This window comes from Pollicipes pollicipes, unplaced genomic scaffold (genome assembly GCF_011947565.3).
Source record: "Pollicipes pollicipes isolate AB1234 unplaced genomic scaffold, Ppol_2.1 Scaffold_3447;HRSCAF=4054_pilon_pilon_pilon, whole genome shotgun sequence".
Lineage (NCBI taxonomy): Eukaryota > Metazoa > Arthropoda > Thecostraca > Pollicipedomorpha > Pollicipedidae > Pollicipes > Pollicipes pollicipes.
Genome location: NW_023596297.1, coordinates 22,980,103 through 22,998,058, shown reverse-complemented (window position 1 = coordinate 22,998,058; position 17,956 = coordinate 22,980,103). Strand labels below are relative to the sequence as shown.

General features: G+C 55.9%; 1 protein-coding gene across 1 annotated transcript; it reads right to left on the bottom strand.

Moving 5' to 3' along the window:
- Window positions 1-495: 495 nt before the first annotated feature.
- LOC119091415 (membrane-associated progesterone receptor component 1-like) lies at window positions 496-16,445 on the bottom strand. Its single transcript, XM_037214198.1, is given in 5 exon segments — window positions 496-1,216; window positions 13,214-13,328; window positions 13,330-13,361; window positions 16,102-16,252; window positions 16,255-16,445. Coding segments are annotated over 5 exon segments (555 nt in total). The 5' UTR covers window positions 16,402-16,445; the 3' UTR covers window positions 496-1,106.
- Window positions 16,446-17,956: the final 1,511 nt, after the last annotated feature.

The window sequence follows — 17,956 nt, the reverse complement described above, 5'->3', positions numbered from 1 at the left end:
TTGTTCGGCTTTCAACTTTGGGCCGAGTGGCGGTGATACTCCTATTTGCCTCATACGTACCCCGTAATCCCACGAGGAGCGAACAAGGGAGGGAATGGTCTTCGGACCACGGTCCTGTTGCGCACGCTGAGTAGTCAGCATTGGCATATGCAGCGGCCCGGACAGGTGGATGACGCACCCGGGGCTCGAGCGAAGACCAGCTTCGGTTACCTGCTATAGCCACATCGAAACGCATTCCAACCAGATGCTGCGAGCAAAACAATCATTAATCTGACTCGAGTCACGCACAACCACCAGCATTTGCCAGCGACGGAGTCCGCCAGGGTTTGCGGGCGAACGTGCCGGCGTGAAGTATCCATGGAGATAAATGCATACCTGCGTGCAGTGGCTTATTGCATTAACTGTATTACCCTACATCTTCGAGCAGATCCATGCTATCCAGCAGGCATCGTTTGTCCGCATTCTGTACGCTACCATGCGTCGACGTGTCACCCGGTTCGGTACATAATATATTTGCTGCAAAGTACGTGCACCGCGACTCCGGTGATTAATATCGACCGCCGGCGGCGGGCCCGGCCGGCGTGTCGGCCTACAGCCACCACAGAGCCGATTGTCCCGATGAGCCACACCAACCCCAAACGAACACGATAAAGAACGCAACGAACGATAACCGGAGCAGGCTGGGCCCGCACACAGAACGCACAAGCGGGGGCGGCGCGGCGGGCTGGCCTGGCCGCGTCCGCCGCGAACAGCGCGGGCCTCATAAAACGCAGTCGGCCGCAGCTGGCGCTGCCTTTAAACCAGCGGGCGCGGACGCCACGGCCCCGCTGGCCGCGAACACCACGGCGGTCGGACACAGACACGACCCAGCGAGCGCGGACACCAGGGCGGTCGGACAGCGCTCAGTGGACACGGCACGGGCACAGCAGAGCGCAGCCGTCATCCGGCCCGGACAGCGCTGGACAGGCCGGCACGGTGCACAACGCCAATGCCACATCAAGTCACAGCGTATTAGTGAAAATGCCGATGCATTAAAACCCCGCGTCGGCCATGGGGCGGGCGGCGCGGCGGCGGCGGCCGAGGGCGACTGGGTGACGGGCCGGGGCTCAGTCGTGCTTCTTGTCGGCGGGCGGCGGCGCTTCGTCGTGCTCGTCGTCCGTGTACTCGGTGGCTTTCTCGCCCGGCTTCAGCAGCTTGCCGACGTACACGTAGCGATCTGCGGCAGACGAACGGCTGAGTCAGTCGGGGCGCAACTGGAGGCGCAAGCGGACACCAGAGCCGGAGCCAGAGCGCCGGCGTAACAGAGCTGGAGCGCTGGAGTACCAGAACCTGAGCCAGAGAACCGGAGCACCGGAGCGGGCACGGCCAGCGGGCGATCAATCGGACCATTCAGTCCTAGCCATGGCCGACCGGGGTCTTGCGGCCGACATCGACCCATCGACGCGCGCCGGTGCCCTCCGCCGCCCTCCTCCATCGGTGACCAGCCACGCCGTGCTGTACAGTCCCTCCGTCAGTGACCAGTCACGTCGTGTTCAATGGTGTCCCGAAATTGATACGCGGTTGGTGCCGCCTATCATTTTCGCCCCTCCCGAACGCCGATCGAGTTTTATTGCGCTCGGCCCCAGGGCGTCCCGCTGTGACACGCGATCACATGGCCTTAGCGGCCGGCCTGACCTCGGCCGGTAGAGGCGGGAGAGGTCATTCCTTTCGAGGTAGCCGACGCGTGGAGTCTGTATATCGCCAATGGTGAAAGAGCACAAGTCATCGATCCGCTACCGCGTCGGGTCCGCTTATCGCCAATGGTGAAAGAGCACAAGCCATCGATCCGCTACCGCGCGGTTCGGATGGTCAGGGGCGGCATGACCCAGGTTCAGGTCAGCAGGGATCTGGGCGTCAACGCAGTGACGATTATGCGTTGGCTGGCCCGCGACCGCTCACGAGAGACGCTCGGAAACCGCATAGGTCGTGGGCGGAAGTCGGCCTTGGGCCGGGTGGTGAAGATTTTCATTGCAAAGTCGGCCTTCAAAAGGCACCACTCGACGACAACCCTGGCGAGAAAACTGACGGCGAAGAAGCACACAGCCTCCAAGTCGGCCGTTCACCGGTATCTGAAGATCAGCCTGCAACTGAAGCCCCTCAAGCTCAGGTTGCAGCCAAGGCTTACCGTGGACCAAAAGCAGGGGCGGCTGGAATTCACCAAGACCCGTAAGAACTGGTCCGTTCAGGACTGGAGATGCGTCCTGTTCAGCGACGAGTCGCCCTTCGAGCTCTTCCAAGCCCCTAGCGGCCAGACCGACCGCGTCTGGGCCAACAACAGCTCGGAGGTGCCGATCGCCGAGACAGTGAAACAGTTAAAATGGCTAAAGGAGGCTAAAGACTGTTGTCTGGAGCATGATGAGCTACAGAGGCCTCTCTGAGCCACACGAATTCCCGCGCCAGACTGCAGCCTCGGCGATGCAGCGGAGGAAGGCGAATGGCCCGCCAACCAAGGTCAAACTTCTGCCAGACATGTCGAGGGCGATTTTCCAGCAGGACGGCGCTCCAGCTCATCACGCCCGGAAGACCCAGGACTGGTGCCATGCGGACTTCCCGGGCTTCTGGGAGAGCGGTACGTGGCCAGGCAACAGCCCCGACATGTCGCCGATCGATAATCTATGGGCGATCGTCAAGAAGCTCAGCAAGATGTCGCCGGCCACTTCAGAGAAGACATTGCTTCAGAACGTGCAAGCGACGTGGCGAAGGGTCAGGACACAGACTATCGACAACCTGATGCGCGGCATGCCGGAGCGTATGCGGCAGTGTATACGATTCCGTGGGGATTACATTGGCAAATAAATCATGGACCGATCTCAATTATTTCTCTGTTATTGAGGACAATACAACCGTGCATCAAATTCGAGACACCCTGTCCAGCTCGCTGCATGCTGCGCCGTCACCGCGCTCGAGCTCGGCCGCCTGCAGTGCCAATGGGTCGTCGGAGCACGTGATCCCCGGCGTGGTAACCCCGGCGAACAGAGCGTGCAGGAAGTCGATCTACGGCGACAACGAGAGAACTTAATGCATAGGGTCAGCTGACGATGCAGCTTTAATCATATGAGCTCTGGAAAAACGCACACTTAGATATGGAATACGCGTTCTACTTTAAAAGGCCTAACTATAACTAGGCCGACCCCAACAGCCAGGACGACATCGGATTTTCCCGCGCCCTTTGAACCCCACGAGACCGCAGAGGGGCTGTAGAGCGCCGGACCGCACGACACGGCAGCGGCTGGCCACTCGGACGGTACATACACGGCCGTCGCGCTCCCGGGCAGGGGCTTCTGCCCGCTGGCAGCGGCCTTTCGCACCGTGTTGAGGCTCGCAGCCACACGGGTTCCCGCAGTTCAATTATACCGACCGCCACACGCCGTGTCCTGAATCATGCGCTCAGTCAGCTCGGCTAACGGGACGGCGCGGTGTTCAGCTCCACCACAGGGCATTGAGCTATGAGCACTTCTGTAATCTGTCTAGACACCTAGCCCATCTCTGATATGTGATCACTCTGCCCAGTCGCAGAGTGATCACATATCTGCTCCGGACGAGCTTCTTGCCGACGTCGGTTAAGTTCGTGGCGGGTCTACTGGCACAGTCAGGCGCACGGCGGACGCGATGGCCTGCCCGAATAATTCAGTGCAAACCATGCACGGTCATACATCCTGTTTAAAAACCACATTGGGCGTCAGTCCGGTCGCAGGCAAAACAAAGAAACGGAGATGGTACCAACGAAAGGACACGCGGCCCAACACACCATGGCAAACAGTGGTGTGACGGTCAGTCTGCATTCAGACGGAAGGGCAAAGTTTCCGGGCTTCCCTTCATACCGATCGGTACGCGGTAATCATTACAAAACAAGTACATGGGTCACGCAACGGGAAATAGCGGTAACGATAAGGCATCATTCCTATCCTAGAAAAAATGTTGATGGCAACAGACGTATTTTCGATCTAGCTGACATAGTCAACACAATTTTTCGACCGGGAGTGACTTGGGGTTACGAGCCAAATCCGAAGCCAAGACAATGCCATGAATCCGACTTAGATGCCGGAGCTGGTTTGAAGTTTGGAACTGCGAAGCCAAAACTAGTAGCTTCCGTTTTTTTCCAACGCGAAGCTAGTGGCTTCGAATTTTGTACACACGGAGCCGAAGCCGAAGCCAGCAGCCTCAACAATCACGAGGCCGAAGCAGGAGCCAAACATATTGTGCAACCTTGTTTTGTGATGAGAACATATTTTCGCCCCAACTAGGGCTGTATGGAATAAAAAAGTATCAGGATTTTGACGCGTACTTGGGACGAGGTGGTAACATGACGGAGGGAATATTTTTCTACCCGTTGTTCTCGTCTTGTATGCTACTATAGAGCGTGTTAACGTGGAATGTCCATTTTAAACGTGCAAGCAAGGATGCTAAAATCAGCCGGGCACGTGCTATCTGGCAGCGATTACTAACAATTGCCGATAATTTTGATTGGTTTCTTTCACGCGATCAGTGTGGCCTGGACACTAGAGGTGCAGGCCTTGGTCCTCGCGTTGAGCGGCTGAAAACGATATCCATTTGCAAGACCTTGATAGGTGTGGGCCATTCTAGGATTTGGAGAAGTGCGTTCGCATTCAGAGGGCTGCCATGGAGACGTTTCGCTTGGCAGATGAGCACTGACACATGTCAAAATCTTCAAATATCATAACAAACTTTTTAAACTGAATTTCCCATGAAACGCCCTGTATGCGTACAACGTCTCGGACATTTAGTTCTCTGCCTGTCGTCCAGTGCTAAGCGTCCCTGAAAACGATCGGCTAGTTTCTGGCTTTCAGCCACGTCTGTACCGCTGCCTTAAAAACGACGTGGTGCTCTGGGGTGTGACAGGAGGAACAACACTGTTTTTATAAGGCAACGGCGCAATTGCAGTGGAAAAAATCGCCATGGGGATATTCAAACCCGTAACTCAAGATCCCATGCAGCAAAAGTCGAAGCTATCATTCAAAAATGTTCGAAGGCGAAGCCGATCTTAACACCAGCTATTAAGAATGATACAAAACTGGAGCCGTAGTCAACTGTTGTGCATGGCACAAAGCCGAAGCCGAACTCGAACCCAGTGCACAAACACTGGCTAGGCGAAGCCAAAGCCCAACCCGGCTTCGTCCTCATCCCTGATACACGCACAATTCACGATATCCATGTTAAAGCGTTTTTCACATGCATCCCGCAGGCGTTGAAAGCCCTAAAGGTACTTCTGCACTTTGTTGGGGCCTGAACTTCACAAGAGATGACGAAACTTCAAACCTCACCAACAGCGGACCGATACGACGGCTTAGTAACGTAGCGCAGGGCGCGGGACGGACTTTAGGGCATCTCACACCGCACAACTTGAGTGCCTTTGAGTGCGGCGGAGCGCGCGCCCTGCCGACCTTCCCTGAGCCCGGCGACCCCGTGCGGCGCGCGGGCTCGGCAACGGCCGCCGGCGCGCCACACTGAGCGGATCCCAGGAACCGGAGCCGGCGGCGGTCCAGCGGCGGCGGCCGCGCCGACTCAGCGCCACTCTTCAGACCGCGTACCGCCACCTTGTCAGTAAACAGTGACACACTGCGAGGAGGGCTAACGAGAGCTGCCGCCACCGACATCGACGTCATTTGGAAGGGCGCCGCTGGCTGACCATGTGTGCACTAACACAAAAAAGGGGTGCGTGAAGTCTCCCAGACGTCGGGGAAGGAAAAACAAGCTGCTGACGTAGTTTTTATCACGCACCACAACAGCAATCTTTTTATGTCACGAACACTACGAGACAGCTGGTTCTCTGAGCCCCGACCCCATCCACACAATGGTGACGACGCGCAGAGCCCGAGAAAACCGTCTAAGCACCCCACACTGGATAATTGGAACAAACCCCGGGTGTGGTTCATCACACGCAGCAGAACGTACACACAGCGCTGTATAGACCGACACCGTAAGCCAATGCCACATCAAGCCCCAGGGTGTTTACAACGGCCGAGCGGCGATGTCAGTCAACGTGACGGAGGTGCATACATCATCCTTCACAAAAGCGGCAGTGTGCGTGCCTTCGGTCAAGGCGTCCTTGGAGCTTGACCGGCTTGGCGAAGTATCTCGCCGTCTTGAGTCCTGTTTAGTGTGTGTGGTCTTTCAGTCCTTCACACTTTTCAGCGTGAAGAGGTTTAACGACCCAGTAGATCACGATCACGATCAGTAGAAACCGACGCATGAACGAGGGGAGGCCGGTACATGCAACAGCGAACGGTAGCCACAGTAATCCCTGACAGGGATCGAAGCGCAAGTCCCTGCGGTGGAGGATGACACCGTTGATCACATGGCGCGGGAGCCGAAGTGAGCCGAAAACGACATCCGGGCCACACCCATATCGAAGCTCATAGTCATACAGGCTGCGAGATACTTGGTCGCCGCTGTGAAGTCCAAGGACGATCCTAACGACCGCACCCTTATCAGCTCGTGGGCACAAAGATTATCTGTACTTGAACTCTTGATCGGACTATCGGCGCATCGCTCTCAGTAACACAAATATCATGCTGAAACGGCCAAAGAAGCGACCTTAGTTCCCTTCTTCAACTGACGGCACCGAAATGGCTTCCGCCAGTATAGAAACAACAGACACAGAAAGGGAGCGGACACTGGTTCCTTTTCAAGGGCGTTCGTGCGTGACAAAAACAAAACACCAAATGCCGCGTTCCAACGCCGGGCACGTCGCCCGCCTGGCCGCTGCACCCACATCGCATGTAATAACAAGCAGCATGCACCCAGACCGCATGTAATAACATGTAACATGCACCCACACCGCATGTGACACGGCGCGCTCCCGACTCCCGACCACAGCCTGTTCGCTCGGCGCCCCCCGGTACGTGACACAGCGGGCCGTGCCGGCGACACGGCTCCGGCCGCTCTGGCGTCTCGGGCCGGCGGGGGCGGTCCCAAGGCCGGGCTCGGCTGGCCGGCCGCGCGCCGCTGGCCGCAGGCCAGAGCGATCCGGCCCGGCCCGGCGTCTCGGGCTCCGTGGGCCGAGCGACCCGGCCGGCGCGGCACGGCGCGGCGCGGCGCGCTGCCTCGCAACACTGCAGCAGCGCGGCGGCCCGCTGACGGCGCACGGTCGCCGCCAGCGCGACGCCGCTCGGCCGGCCGACACCACGGCGGTGACCGCTCTCAGCGACGACTCGTGTCGCCGGCCGAGCTAGACGCGCCGTCTCCCACACCCGGCTCGGCCAGGCGCGGAGAACGCTGCAGAGAGCATACTGACGCTTCGTCCGACAGAATCGGCCGCAGGAGTGGTCAGCGGCGGCGGTGCGCTGCCGTCTTTTCGATGGATGCACTGCGTAGATGCCTTACGACACATGCTCGCAGCAGGCATGATGACGAAGGCAGGCTTTTGGCTTCGAAGCTTCGAAACCAAGGCAATGACTTAAGGCCGAAGTGGAAATCGAAATCGGTGGCTTCGTCACTTTGATTCAACACGTCTTTGACTTTGTTACCTCGATCTTGACTCGTCTTCAAGTTCTTCGTCGAAGCCGCGACTTCAAACACAGGAAGTGGGATGCCACAGCCGATCTGATCAGTTTACAATCACGAGGCAGAAGCCGAAGCCAAAATGTTGTGCATAACGTTACGTGGCGAAACGTTATGACGCATTCATTTAGAATTCAAACCTTCCGCCGTTAAATGCTACTTAAAATTCTAACCTTTGCCGGCGGAAGATTTTTGACGATCGTGCTTGCATGCGCGTTGGAATATACCGAGCAACTGGCCCTGGGGATGACCGTCTGATTTTTTACCTTTAGACATGCGTACGTTGCGTCGCAGGTTCGAAAGGTTGTGTGGTATGATGAGGTGACAGGAGGCGCAGGACTTCTTGCGTAAAGGTGCAACCGTAGTGAAAAAAATCACCATGACGAAGCCGAAGTCAGCGGTTCCAGATCAAATGTGGCGAAGGACGGCGTCATTCCCGAAATTCCTTGAACCGAAGCCGGATTCGAACCAGCTGTTAACAATAACATAAAGCCAAAGCCGATGTTTCAAATGGCACGACGCCGAGACCAAAATCAGCCGCTGAAAATGGCGCAAATCCCAAACCGTAACAGCTAGCGGAAAACTGCGGCTTCGCAAAGCCGGAACCGAAGCCGAAGTCAGCTTCATCTCGCTATCTGACTGGGAGGCCAGAAGGAAATATCAGGCGCCGCAGACGTATCGCGTCAATGTACTTCTCGCGATTTCAGCACTGCACCGTGTTTGCGTGCCCCGTTAGTGGCATGTTCGACGGGGGGGGGGGGGGGAGACCGGGTGTAAGCGCCCATTTTTTGTTGTGTATGGTTACAAACGTTTTGCACTCCCACCGTGATATCTTGCGTACGCCCCTGAGTGCTGTATCACATGTGGCGTAAGGCATGACAATATCCTAACCATCACTAGGTTGAAAAATAATGCTTAAATAGCCTAAACCAAAAGAAAACCGCAAGTTCACTTATTCTGTTGAAACGTTACCGGGACCACGTGAGGTCGCGACATAAATATTCATCTGCGATACATCACTTATTGAAAACGAGTGTACGTTATACTGAAACGGCAAAGCAAGCGCATGTCCGACATTTGTACGCCACGGCACGGCACAGCACGGCATCACGGCAGGGCAAATTGATTCGTGATTGCCTGGCATTCCAACAGCCAAGCATACCATTTTAATGTGGATGCTTGAAATACGCTTTGAATAGCTGTCTTCAACTCGAAATACATGTTTCAGTGTATTAGCAGGGACCTAACACACAAGCTGCAATGCTTTCGACACATGTCCTAACATAGCGGATTCACGGCACGTAATCCTCCATGTGGCCACCATTCTGAACAGAACTTCAAGCGAAAACACAAACAATGCATTCATGAGCCACACGTAATAAAACCCAAGCGCAAAGAAACTGTCAACACCAGCTGGGACCTCCGCCAAGTGGTGCCGAAATGTCCGAACTAGATGTCATATCTCGTGCGACGAAGCTTCCAGAGGTTTCTGGGTTCGGAGCCATGACAAAAGGATCCGGAGCGCTGTATGGATGCCACCATCGGTGATGAAACAGGCCTTGATGGCCAGTTGACTCAATGAGCGTCGTGTCATTGGCGCTGTCTCCGGGCGGGTGCAGGGAATGGCGGCCCCAGCCCCAGCCCGTCCCGCACTGTCATGGACAGAAGCATACCACACACCGCCTTACAAGGCCCGATCATGGGCCCACTGCCGTACAAGGCGTGGGGTCGCAGAAGAGCATGGTGACAGGAGACTACCGACTCGCCCGACGGACTAGGGACCAGGCCTGGCCGAGGGTGGTAGAATGCGTTGCGAGACTCTCGCACACGGCAAGGCGTGCAGCGCGAATCGGCATTTTAACCGGCTGAAAATAGTTTCCGCCACGTCATGGCTTTGCCGGTTTAACACGCGCCCGGGTGGCCGGCTAGATATCCTTCGATCGGGTGGAGGTCAATTTGACCCCCATCAGATCTCGGAAACTAAGAAAGCTGAAGACACCAAATTTGCAGGGTGTGTTGACCTGTACATGAACTCACTTAGGTCAACGTTTGAGGTCACTAAGTCATGGCTTTCGGGCCAAATAAGGTCAAACAAGGTCAAATTTCAGGTTGGTCTCCAGTGTCCCCAGAACCTAGATAACTGTTTTCTAAGCAAAAGTTCACAAGCTCATTTAAGGTCAGTGACCTTGCTTGACCTTTTGAAGGTCATGGTGACCAAAATCATACAAGACTGCCCTGAATTTTGCATTTGGGACATAAGCGATAGGGACAGAGGACAAAGCATAAGGGACAAAGATTACGCTTGGCAGTATATTCTTTTAAAAAATGTCGACCTGGGTCATCTTAGGTCCATGACGTATTATAAACTCTAAGAAGTCTACTGAAGATGCATGATGCGGTTCCTGCTATCAATAAATTCAAAATGAGCACCGGAAAATACCCCATACAGCAAGCCCTAGAGCAATAAAACAGGTTGGGTTCGACCTTGGTCTGACCTTCATACGTGACCTTAGGTCAACTTAATTTGCTCGTTCAATGCTTGTGTTGCCTAATAAGGCATCTCAAAGATGTATGGCTTCGTCAAACACTCCGTTGTTGCATCAGATTGAACGATTTCCTAGAAATTGACTTTGCTCAAACCATCGCCTGACTGGCCTGCCATAGGTCAGTGACCTTACAAGGTACAGCTGAACGTCTTACACCAGTCGATCCGCTATTCATTATGAACGGCCAGGGAACGTTTGGCGCGGCTACGCCGCGCCGTTCGGAAACCATTCTGGAAAAACCTTCGGGGGGCAATTTGACCCCCGCACCAGAGCGCGTGTTAAACCAGCTTTAACTGGCAGAAACTCAACTTTGGCCATTTAAATATTGTGACGCGATACCGTAGCCACAATGCTTTCTTTTAGGCCAAGTATCGAAAAACAAAACAAAACAAAAACAGGTAACTGATACGACGAAATGATCCAAAGTGTGGTGATGCTGCTATGTTTTGAACGCCAATCAGTATCTAAGCGTGTGTTCTGGAGTTCATCAAGGCTTGTGGTATACATAAATGCTCCTCCTATAACCCGCTGTAGTGCGCTGCCACTCAGAGGCATGGGTGCATTATCGATACTTTATATATATATATATATATATATATATATATATATATATATATATATATATATATATATATATATGGTGCGTCATTCACGCCGTAGCCATGTCAGATTAATTCGTACCTCCGTCAAGAGATGACCGACGTTTTTGATTTATTTGCGATTTTTTATTATTTTTATTTGCGATTATATTGCGATTATAACGATTTATAATGAAATAAAGCCTTAATTAAAAAGCAGATGCAGTTCGTGTTTCCTTAAGGAAACATCCGTTTCAGTTCATATTTACCTAATGTGGGCTACGCGAGAGGCAAATCATATATATTTTCAGCAGGCATATCAATGAAAAACTCCACATCTTGGGACACACGTCTTTACCTCCAGTTTTTTGGTCGGCAGTGCTGCTGGCATGCTCCCGCCTGACAGCCCAATCATGGCAACAAAAGGGTGTCTGTGACAGTGGCCTGTGGTCCGCGTACCAGCCCACAGTGGGAATTCAGCATTAACATGACGCCACTTTCACATTTCGATTGGTTCCCTAACGGAATGACTGATGCACTGTACCCTGGCTCTAACATATGATATGTACTTGTCAATCTTTTGAAAGAAATCCTGAACAGTTGGATTACTATGGGTTGAACAGTACGAGTACTGTGGTAAGGTCTGCTTGTTTACACGTGCTGACAATGTTTTCATTAAAAATGCCGTGACAACGCCACAGATGACATTTGGCACATCCATCCACAAGAAACTCAACGCACTGAATGGATGTAGCACACAGCTTCTAAGCTTGGGCACATGATATAGCACGTCGGTTATGCTTTGTGTGAGTGATACCTTACAAGTTCCTAAACCTGATGTCAAACTACTCAGAAATTTCTGGTGTTCATTTCCCGAAAAATTTCCTGACGAGTGGGTCAGCCATTATAACTTACGCAATCATAAGCATTGAAAACTCATTGCCATGCATTGCCAAACATTAACCTCTAATGCACTTTGGCGGACCCCTTACAAAATACTTAGCCCAAGACATTCTTTTTGCAACTACCCATCAACTCCACCGTGGAGAACCTTTCAACGTGATGAATCATGCTAATGAAGTTCAAGAAAATACAGCCCTGCCAACATTAACATCGTTATAGTTTGCCCCCAGTGCTTTGAAACACATTCTACTATATTTGAATTCTGCCAATTTCTGTCCGTCTTTGCCACTAGTAAGCTGTGCCAGCCGGTTCTAACCCGCGTAAGACCGGTCGGCAGACTCTGCTTCAGCCGGGCGTCGCCAGCCGTGCTGCAGTGTGACCGATGGTGGCCAGAGGACGGAAGCCTGGGGCGGTGCTGGGTCGGGGTGGGCGGCCTCCCACACGCGCACTCTCATCAAGCCGCCGTCCGACGCTACACCTGAGCTGCACGTGACAGCGTGCTCAGGTAACGGACATGGGTAGAAGAGGAGAGGGGGGAGGGGCAGAGACCTGCTGTGTCACCGTGTGTGACACGGCAGTGTGCGGAGAGGACTGATCCCGTCTCAGCTGACTACGAACAACATGTCACCGGCGGGGGCGTCATTGATAAACACGAACAATGGAGAGCCGTGACAAACAGAACGCCAACGTCAATGCTACGAAGCGGCGCCAAGGAAAAGCATACAAGTCCTCTTATGACTGCGTGAGCCATCACCAAACGCGACCTCAGACCGCGCTCGTGACAAAACTACGCCGCCGTGGAATTGGCCATACCTTACCAGCATCGCCAACTCCAACTGGCTACCAAAACGCCATGATGTAATGGCTAGTATGGCACGGGAAGGGGCCCTGGGCATGGATGCCGACAGGTCGGGTCGCAGCACACCGTTGCGGAAAACGCATTTCGGCCACTCGGACATGCTCTCAGTCCCTCCCTCTCCGCGCTTGGCATAGTGACAGTTTGTTGGTTTCCGAAACTCAGTGGACGCCTCACTGGATCGCGAGTTCGCGGAATAGGAAGAGTCCGGAATGACTAGCCTCGTGTGTTTACACTGGCAGACGGCGTTGTGAAGTCACGCCAAATGATAACATATTCCAGCCATGGTACCGACTACGCAGGAACCTACCTACTGAAACAGTTCGAGAGAAGCCAGCGGCTAGCCTAGCCTGGCCAGCCCCTGAGTATGCAGGGCAGGGCTCAGAACAGTATGAGTGTCGACCGCCACAGAGACTTATCGAGCTGCTTACAACACTCCACCATCACGATATCGGCATTGCCGACATAGAAATGTCGATAATCTCCAGCAGTTCCCAGCTGGACACACCCATCACGTATTCTCGCCATTCCCACGAGATTGCAGACCTATTTGACAGAATAAATTTCTGCATTTTTTAGGCTACGGTGCCTCAGCTGGGGAACGGGCACATTGGAACAATACCACGTTAATCCCTGATTCGCTGAGTGACTGCCTTTATTACTTCATGACGCGTATGACCGCAGACCTAGCAGCGTATAGAGCCACTATGAGTGGGCGAGGACGGCACTTCTACGCAGCCGGCGGGCGGCCGCCCGCGAACGGAACTGACCTGTGAACTGTGCCTCCCACTCCCTGACCGACTCCATCTGCATGGGCGTCAGGTCGCTGAGATCGTCGTGGTTATCGCCGCCCTCCACCGAGAATGTGGCCAGGCCACGCGAGGCTGTCCTTGCCGGCGAACGCCGCGTACGGCCCGCCTGGCGACGAGGCAGGTGTCAGACACGACAGGTGTCGGACACGGCAGGTTGTCAGACACGGCAGGTGTCAGACACCGCAGGTATCAGACACGGCAGGTGTCAGGCACGGCAGGTGTCAGACACGGCAAGGTGGGTCGGACACGGCAGGGTATCAGAACACGACAGGTGTCGGACACGCAGGCGTTAGACACGGCCGGTGTCAGACACCGCAGGTATGAAACCACGCAGGTGTCAGACACCGCAGGTATAAGACACGGCAGGTGTAATACACGGCAGGTGTCGGGCACGGGCCAGCTATCAGTCAGCCACCGGTGTCAAGCACGGCAGGTGGTCAGACACGGGTTACAGTCCGGGCTTCGGTCGGTCCACGTGATGACACGGCTAAAGTCAGGACTACCGGTCGGGTCCACACGGTGACACGGATAAAGACAGGACTACCGGTCGGTCCACACGGTGACACAGCTAAAGACAGGACTACCGGTCGGTCCACACGGTGACAGGGCTAAAGTCACGACTACCGGTCGGTCCACACGGTGACACGGCTAAAGCCAGGGCTACCGGTCGGTCCACAGGGTGACACGGCTAAAGTCAGATCTACCGGTCGGTCCACACGGTGACACGGCTAAAGCCAGGGCTACCGGTCAGTCCGCACGGTTGACCCGGCTTAAAGCCAGGGCTACCGGTCGGTCCACACGGTGCACGGCTGAAGCCAGGGCTACCGGTCAGTCCGCACGGTGGACACGGCTAAAGCCAGAGTTACCGGTCGGTCCCCACGGTGGCACGGCTTAAGCCAGGGGCTACCGGTCGGTCCACACGGTGACGCTGAGAGCCATGATTAAAATACAGCCAGTCACGCTGGTCTGGCGGTATGGCGGCGTGGTCCGCGTCCGCTACAGATACGGAATCACGACACGACCGACGCACCTCACAACACGGCGGCTTCTGACTACATTCGCTCTCCTTGCGAAACTGGCCATGGCCAGAGCAAGTCTGGGCTTGGCGAAACAAGGGAATGTGGCCTGACACCTGAGGGTAATACATATCATACTACCCATGGTTAAGAACTGAAATGGCAACAACGTATCACGCATACAATTGTACACAAATATGCTCAGACATAATCAAACGACAAGGTCAAAATAAACAAGCATGCCCCCCCCCCCCCCACCCTACTTTTGACCGCCGACTGTCGAGGTGGCTGAGAGCGGTTGGGAGAAGCGGCACAGGCGCGGCCCTCGACAGCTCGTCGCTGGGGGTCTGACTGCGCATGCTAGCCAACACCTGTCACCACCCAAGCCCACTGCAGGCCGAGGGACCAGTCCCCGCACGGTACCACGGTACCACGTGAGTGGGGCTATCCCGCACTTACGCCCCGCACGGTACCACCGCGGCCACAATACACTCGCACATTGCACGGTACCACCGCGGCTATCCCGCACTTGCGCCCAGCACGGTACCACCACGGCTATCACGCACTTGCGCCCAGCACGGTACCACCGCGGCTACCCCGCACGGACGCCCCGCACGGCACCACCGCGGCTACTCCGCACTCACGCTCCGCACATTACCCCCGCGGCTATCCCACACCGTACCCAACAATGCCAGATCACACACGACACATCCGTACCTAAAGCTCCGCCACCAGAGCCATGGAGGCGGAACAGACATCGCACGCACCACCACACCAAAGCAGCAGCTTACTTCCGATCAATCACTGACGGGTCTTTTTTGCCCAGCGAACGGAGGACCCCGCGGCAGGACTCAAATAGTTTGGCCGTGTTCCGGCCAGTCATTTCCAATGTTATCTCACATAGCAGGGCTGAACACATCGATACGTGTCCGGTCGGAACAGTGCTCCCAGCTCCACTGCTTCATTGTGCGCTCGGCTCCCACAGCGGAAACAGTCCGCAATCAAATGCCACCTGTGCCTGTCGATTTCCACTGATTCAAGCTCCGACTTCGATAAAACGCGGCGCAAGCCACTGATTTCCTCTGCATTCAAGCCAAGGTCAGAAACAACAGCGCAGTTAGCCGGATCGGTTCACACTGCCGCGCGGCGCTCGGCGGTACCGCCCCCCCCCCCCCCCCGCCCGTGGCGGCGGCCTCTCGCTGTAGATGAATCAGAAGGGCTTGCGATTTGCCACGTTTGCTGCCATCAGGCATCCCACCGCGCGCCGGCCCGGGCCGCCCACCCCGTCACCCAACCCACGCGCCACTGGCCGGACCGGTCCATATTCCGCGACCCCCACACATCCCGACAGAACCGGGGCCGGCCCACGCCAGTCACCCCACGCACCCCGACCGACCGGGCGGCCCAGCCCGCCATCCCGCTCGCGCTGGCCGAACCGGGCCGCCCAGCCCGCCACCCCCCCTCGCCGCTCGCGCCGGCCGGCCACTCGCCCCGGTCGCCTGCCCCCCCAGGCTCGGACCGAGCGCGTCAACAGGCCGGTATTGACAGCCCGACACGCCATGCTGACGAGAGGACAGCCGCGCCGACTCGGTGCCTGGCGGAGCGGGCCGGGCACGACACGGAAATGCAACATCGGGGCCGCGCCATGCCTCCCCGCCAGGGTTAAGACGCCCGTCGGCACACCCAGGCTCCTGCAAACGACCCATGCGCTCATCCTGTGACAGACTGGGGGTGCCGTGTCACCTGGCACGACGCCACACGCGGTCCATAAGCCAGTCAGGGGCCTGGCCGCCTAACTGGAATCTTATTCACGACGTAATCAAGCCTCACCGGGTCCGTAGAACCTCTTTCCCTTGGTGACGTCGAAGACTTTGTAATTGACGGCCACCAGGACCCTGCCGTCACAGCGCTCGTCGCCGCAGTAGAATTTGAGCTGCTCCAGCGTGAAGTCCTGCTTCTTCAGAGGAGGGAGCTCGGGCTCCCGGGGCGGCGGCGCGGCGCGTTCTCCTCTTTGTGCCTCACCCACATTTTGTACATGATGTAAAGGCACGCGGAGATGAGCAGGAGGTTTACGGGACTCTTGAACTCATCCAACAACGCGTTCCACATTCCACCGCCTTCCGACGACATTTTGAGTTGCCTGGGCTGTACTAATCCAGATCACTTGTCACGAGGTCTCTGAAATGGAGGAAAAGATGGTAGCGGCGAAGGTGATAATGATCAATAACGGGTTAATGCACAAACATCTCACCATGCGCGCAGTTCGCACCATAAAAGGCGTACCATTCAGCTATGTCCCCCGACCGGCAAAACATAGGGTGTCTGTTTGTAAAGCGCGAATCAACATCCTGACTCTTTCCATGGTAAGCCATCCTGGTTCCTCTGCCGATCCAGCGTTGACTCTCGAATAAGGGCGTCCCGCAATATCAAGACTCTCGACTGCGTCCCGCACCGGAGCCTGCTGTGATGAACCCAGACTATGATGGCCAGAGTTTATCATGGAGCATATCGCTCACGGAGCTACACCAGCTTAGTCCGTCCCGTCCACGGCACTACACCAGCTAATGCTTGTCCTTCCAAGGCGCAGCAGCAGCTACAGCACGTCTCGCCCACGGAGCTACACCAGCTGTCCCGTTCGCAGTGCTACAGCAGCTGCTGCCCGTCCCGTCCACGGCTCTACACCAGTTACTGTACGTCCCGTTCGCAGCGCTCCAGCAGCTGCTGCCCGTCCCGTCCACGGCTCTACACCAGTTACTGTACGTCCCATCCGCGGCGCTACAGCAGCTGCTGCCCGTCCCGTTCGCAGCGCTACAGCAGCTGCTGCCCGTCCCGTCCACGGCTCTACACCAGTTACTGTACGTCCCGTTCGCAGCGCTACAGCAGCTGCTGCCCGTCCCGTCCACGGCTCTACACCAGTTACTGTACGTCCCGTTCGCAGCGCTACAGCAGCTGCTGCCCGTCCCGTCCACGGCTCTACACCAGTTACTGTACGTCCCGTTCGCAGCGCTCCAGCAGCTGCTGCCCGTCCCGTCCACGGCTCTACACCAGTTACTGTACGTCCCATCCGCGGCGCTACAGCAGCTGCTGCCCGTCCCGTTCGCAGCGCTACAGCAGCTGCTGCCCGTCCCGTCCACGGCTCTACACCAGTTACTGTACGTCCCGTTCGCAGCGCTCCAGCAGCTGCTGCCCGTCCCGTCCACGGCTCTACACCAGTTACTGTACGTCCCGTCCGCGGCGCTACAGCAGGTAACGCCCGTCCCGTCCACGGCGTCACAGCAGGCAACGCCCGTTCTGTTCTCCATTGGATAGAGCGCCTGCATTCCAATCCGCCCACCCGTGGCGGAATGGGGTTCGAGTCGCTTTAATTGCGTTCACTTTTTGCCCCTGAAAATATGGTCAGCAGCCGGTGGCAGCTGCTGCGCTAAAGGTCAAACGACGTCCGAGTGCAGGGCGGACTAAGCCGGAAAGTGCAGCACGTTAAACTTTCGCCGCCGAATCTGGCACTGACTCTATTACACGATCGGATGGTACGGGTCAGGGCTCAGACAACAAGCAAGGCTTACGGTAAGCTCTGATCCTCGAAATCCATTCACGCAAAAGGCTGGAGTAGATCGCTAAAAAATGCCATGGCATGTTTCGCTTGGCGTCATCCTGAACATACGACAAAGCCGTTACTTGCATTATG